The sequence below is a fragment of the Blennius ocellaris genome (genome assembly GCF_963422515.1).
Source record: "Blennius ocellaris genome assembly, chromosome: 16".
Taxonomy (NCBI): domain Eukaryota; kingdom Metazoa; phylum Chordata; class Actinopteri; order Blenniiformes; family Blenniidae; genus Blennius; species Blennius ocellaris.
Window position 1 is genome coordinate 19871462 of NC_137665.1, and position 5722 is coordinate 19877183.

General features: G+C 47.0%; 1 protein-coding gene across 2 annotated transcripts; it reads left to right on the plus strand.

The window, feature by feature from the left end:
• Positions 1-457: 457 nt before the first annotated feature.
• Positions 458-4267, plus strand: syngr1a (synaptogyrin 1a; the record flags this gene model as incomplete). Of its 2 annotated transcripts, none has more annotated exons than XM_080511671.1 (4): positions 458-726; positions 2293-2530; positions 2680-2825; positions 4145-4267. In XM_080511671.1, the coding sequence occupies exons 1-4, from the start codon at positions 625-627 to the stop codon at positions 4265-4267; spliced, it is 609 nt and encodes a 202-aa protein (XP_080367797.1). In that variant the 5' UTR covers positions 458-624. The 2 variants fall into 2 exon arrangements, with proteins under 2 accessions (XP_080367797.1, XP_080367798.1); XM_080511672.1 differs by lacking the exon at positions 4145-4267 and adding an exon at positions 3177-3483.
• Between the last annotated feature and the right edge of the window lie 1455 nt (positions 4268-5722).

The following is a 5722-nucleotide window of genomic DNA, read 5'->3' on the forward strand; positions in this document are numbered from 1 at the left end:
GAATTGAAGAATTCTTGTCTTGTTCTGAAGATGTTGAGCTTTTTTCTCTCCAGTCTTCGAGAGAATCAAACTGACAGATTCAGTTTAACTGATCAAGTGACCTTTGACCTATAAGACCTCACTAGTTTGAATGAGCAGTAAACGATCATGTGGACCCTTCAGGGCTCAGATGAGCTCAGGGAGGATGTTTCTCCCTGAGCGCCGTCTGTCAGGCAGTGGAGTCCCGCCTCCTTCCCTCTGATTTGACGGTGATTTAGACGCTGCCTGACTGTGATTGGTGGATGTGGAAAGGGAGGGGGGCGGTCCTCTACCTGTGAGTCAAAGCTCAGGGTGAGAAAACCTTCAGTTCAGTCAGGAGGGATGAGAAGGATTAACACAGATTACAGAGCTCACACACACACACACACACACACACACCGAGACACATGATGACTCACTGAGCCAAACCAGACCGAAGTGGACTCAAGAGGACCAAACTGAGCAGGACTGGACAGGACCAGGACTGGACCAGATGCGGTGAGGTGAGACAGACCTAGAGTCTCTGACAAGACTGGAAGGGGGACGAGGTCTCAAGTGGTCTGAACGGGACTGAGCGGGTCCAGGTGCGGCAGCGGTCTGGACCAGATGGACGGGTTCCAGGCTTACGGCGCCGGCAAATCAGGCGGAGCCTTCGACCCCGTGACCTTCGTCCGACAGCCTCAGACGGTGGCGAGGATCCTCTGCTGGGTGAGTCCACAATCAACCAATCATCTCCTGAGAGGGTCCGCCTGGCTCCTCCCACTGGAGAAGCCCCTCCCACTGGGGAAGCCCCTCCCACTGGGAAGCCCCTCCCACCAGGTGGCTCCTCTCAGGTGAGTGTCGGTGACCCACCTGCAGACCTGTTGCTTCACTTTACAGTCAACAGTCCATCTACACAGTGTCTCCATGGCGACGCCGTTTCATGTCACCATGGTTTCCCTCCGATCGTCCTCTCAGCATTTTTTAGGAGCCTGATAATGTTTTTTTTTTTTTTTTTTTTTTTTTTTTTAAAGCGGGTTCCAGAGTGGAGGAAGGTGAAAACGCTAACTCGGCTTTGACGTGTGTACGGACCAACCCCGAGACCCTCTCAGTGATGTCATTGGCCCGCCAGTTATGACCCCGCCTCCCTCTTCATGACATCACTGAACCAACGCCAACATGGCAGCCGACCTGCTGCAGGTGGAGCTGCTGCTGCTCTTCACTTTCATAAGACCACATGTCGATTCTGCCATTTCTCATTCTTTTTCATATTCCGTACCTCCTTCTCTGTTTCGGGTGTGTTTCTGTGGCGGTTCCAGCGCCACCTGAAGGTGTGGCATGTGTCCCACATCATATTGAGTGGTTTTTGTGGTGTCGTGTGGACGGGGAGCTTTTTAAGAACAACCGGGAGGAAGAAGAATGTTTTGGTTGGTGTGGACGGACCCGGTCATGAGACGGAGACTCGGTCATGAGACTGCGGCTCACATTCCTGAGAGGAAACACCAGACTCCACAAACAATGGGCCCTGTTCAGCTCTGCCACGCTCCCATTGGACGAGACTGGGAGACGGGCTTCTCTGATTGGTCCGGGCGTTTGACTGGAGCACTCTCACCATCTCGGACGCCGTTTGTTGAGTTTCCATCAAGGGAGGAACAAATGTAACAAGAGAACACCCCGTCATCACTTTACCTCTGATTTGAGCTTTTTTCTCTGAGATTCACAAACTGAAGTGATTCTCGTCCCGACGTGCCGGAGACTCGTCCTCCATCGGCAACATGGAGTGTAAACGCAAACAAAGCAATTCTTTCACGTCTAACGACGTCTCCGATTGTTTCTGCTAAAATAAAGTCTTTCGCAAAGTTTTAACACCAGCATCAAATTTCACTGCCGCTCAGCTCAGCGCAGATTGGTTGAAGGTGACCCCTGATTGGTTGGTTGAAGATGACACCTCTGATTGGTTGGTTGAAGATGACACCTGATTGGTTGCAGAGATTTTACAGAATTGGTGAACTGTTCCATCTCCTCAGCTGGAAGCAGCGTGATGCTACCGTGACACCATCATGATGATGATGTGATGCTAACATGATGCTAATGGGAAGCTAATGTAACACTAACATGATGCTAATGTGACGCGAACGTTACGCTAACATTATGCTAAAATTATACTAACGTGATGATAATATTATGCTAATGTGATGATAACGTGATCCTTACATGATGCTAACGTGACTGCTTTAATCTGACGAACACAAACTTTTAGAAGGTTGAAGCTAAAGTTATTTACTCCTCCCGCAGCTCTTCGCCATCGTCGTCATGGGCTGTGTGGCTAACGAGGGCTACGTCAACCGGCCCGAGGAGGTGGAGGAGTTCTGCATCTTCAACCGCAACCAGGGCGCCTGCAGCTTCGCTGTCACCATGGCAACGCTGGCCTTCCTCTGTAGTGCTGCCCTCCTGGCGCTCGACGTTTATTTCCCTCAGATCAGCGGCGTGAAGGACAGGAAGAAGGCCGTCATGGTCGACATCGTGGTGTCCGGTGAGCCCCGCCTCCTCGCTTTAGCTGCTAGCTATTAGCACTAGCTACTAGCTGTGCGTGTGAAGACTTCTTTGACACCTGTTGGTTGTCTGTCGCTGTTGATGACCTCTGGTGACCCCTGGTGACCCCTGGCGTGCTGTGTGTTGCAGCTGTGTGGTCGCTGCTCTGGTTCGTGGGCTTCTGTTTCCTGGCCAATCAGTGGCAGGCGTCAAAAGCGGAGGACAATCCTCTGAACGAAGGCGCCGACGCTGCGCGAGCCGCCATCGTCTTCTCCTTCTTCTCAATCTTCACCTGGGTTCGTACCTGCACACTGACACGCACGCTGTCACTGAGGTCAAAGGTCACGCCTGCGGTCAGACTCTGCTTCACATTGAAATGACAGCAGTGGTGGTGTAACAGTGTCACGTTGTCTTTCTCATCACATTTCTGTGTTTTCAAACACTTGATGTGTCACAGCGTCCAACTTCCTGTGGAACTGGAACTCATTTTAATTTTCTTTATTGTTATGTGTTGTAAAACGTCCATGTGGTGTCGTACTGTGTGTGTGTGTGTGTGTGTGTGTGTGTGTGTGTGTGTGTGTGTGTGTGTGTGTGTGTGTGTGTGTGTGTGTGTGTGTGTGTGTGTGTGTGTGTGTGTGTGTGTGTAGGGAGCTCTGGCTCTGCTGGCGCTGGAGCGTCTCAAGCGAGTTTCCTTTGAGGAAGAATACAACAAACTGTTCAGCCCGCCTCTCGCCTGACCTCCCCTGCCTCCCTCAGCCAATCAGAGAGCTTCCTGAGTGGCCTCTTTGATTGGCCCCGCCAAGTGCCTCTCCTCCCAAGTGCCTTCCTGTTACCACGGTAACAGATGTGACGCTGTTGCCCTCCTCAGATGCTGCGGATTCCAGAACTTCTTTCCCTTGTTTGTGTTGCAGTCACCTGGTAGAGTCTGTGATGATGTCATCACACCACCGTGATGATGTCACGTGTTGGAATTAAACTTGTAAACAAAGTGTGTGATGAATGATAAGTTTGTGAAGAGCGCCCTCTGCTGGATTGACAGGCACCACACTGTTAGAACAAATGTAAAAGTACTGTTACGTTTTAACTGATATATTTATTTTACCAGCTGTTGATCAAATGGAGTAAAGTTACTTTAGAATACATAAAATCATAATGACTGAAAACCTCATGGTTCACATGGAGTGACGTTAGATTACTCACAGTAATCTGAGTATTAGTAATTAGTTATCCACTCACACATATCAGGAACCTACTGTTCCACTGAGATGTTCTGGTGATGTCAGGAGAACATCAGGAGAGCAGGGGAACATCAGGAGAAGAACAGTAGAACATCAGGACAACATCGGGAGAGCAGAGGAACATCAGGAGAAGAACAGGAGAACATCAGGACAACATCAGGAGAGCAGGGGAACATCAGCAGAAGAACAGGAGAACATCAGGACATCATCAGGAGAGCAGGGGAACATCAGGAGAAGAACAGGAGAACATCAGGAGAACTTGGGAAGGGAACATCAGGAGAACATCAGAACACCTCTGACGTTCTGTCAGTTGGAGGATGTTTGTTCGTCTTGGAGCTCCACAGCTTCATGGTTGTGGTTCTGTGCTGCGTTCACAGGCGCTGCAGGCTCTGCTCGCCATCCACAGGTTCAAGTTGGGTGCCGACTCCGTCACCTTCAACCAGGACTACGTGGACCCCACCCCCCAGGAGGCACTGGAGGCCCCGCCCCCCGAGGAGTGATGCTCCGCCCCCGAGGAGTGACCAGCAGAGGCCCAGCCTCTCAAGGAGTTAGGCCCCGCCTCCGGAGGAGTGACCAGCGGGGGACGCTGTAGGTAGTTTCAGGTGGTGAGGCGTTCAGGGACTCCACAACCTGACCAGTAGAGGCGTGTTGAGATGTAGTTTGAACTCCATGTTGACTTGTTGGTCTTCACTCACGTGTTCGGAGGCTGGTGGAGGCTGCAGCGCCTCCAGCTGGTGGGAGGCTGTGGCACTTCCAGGCTATGGCGCCTCCAGCTGGTTGGAGGACTAATTTCATACAGTCTCATTAGAGACCAACAGTAATTATTCCTGTTCAGTCCGATTGTTTTGCTCTTGTTCTCTTGATGAACCTGAGGATTCATGAAGATGAGCAGAAAAACCTAAGTCTGAACTGTTTGTCTGTTTATGTCATAATAAAAAATTAAATCTTCACACGAATCATTTTAAAAGTTTTTTTTATTCCCGTTTCGCGACAAATGTGGCCGTCTGGAGACAACATTTCTGTTCCAATGCTGGGACAGGCGGTTTTTAATTATTATTATTATTATTATTATTGTAAAAACCAGTGAAAATGTAAACAAGACGATTGAAAACCTTTTATTTTTGTTGGTGGTTTTTCATTGGCCTGAACAGTCCTGAAGCCACAATGAGTCACACTAATCGCTTCTTCTATTTGATCAATAATGATCAATTATGATCACTGATGATCAATAATGATGACTGATGATCAGTAATGATCAGTAATGATCAGTAATGATCAATAATTATCAATAATGATCAGTAATGCTCAATAACTAATGACCAATAATGATCAGTAATGATCAGTAACGATCAATAACTAATGACCAACAATGATCATTAATGATCAGTAATGATCAATAATGATCAGTAATGATCAGTAATGATTAGTAATGATAATTAATGATCAGTAATGAGCAATAATGATCAGTAATGATCAGTAATGATCAGTAGTGATTAATAATGATCAGTAATGATCATTAATGATCAGTAGTGATTAATAATGATCAGTAATGATCAGTAATGATCAATAACTAAGGACCAATAATGATCAGTAATGATTAGTGATGATCAGTAATGACCAATAATGATCAGTAATGATCAGTAATGATCAATAACTAATGACCAATAATGATCAGTAATGATCAGCAATGATCAGCAATGATCAGTAGTGATTAATAATGATCAGTAGTGATCAGTAATGATCAGTAATGATTAGTAATGATCAGTAATGATCAATAATGATCAATAATGATCAGTAGTGATCAGTAATGATCAATAATGAACAATAATGATCAGTAATGATCAGTAATGACCAGTAATGATCAGTAATGATCAGTAATGATCAGTAATTATCAGTAATGATCAATAACTAATGACCAATAATGATCAGTAATGATCAGTAATGATCAGCAATGA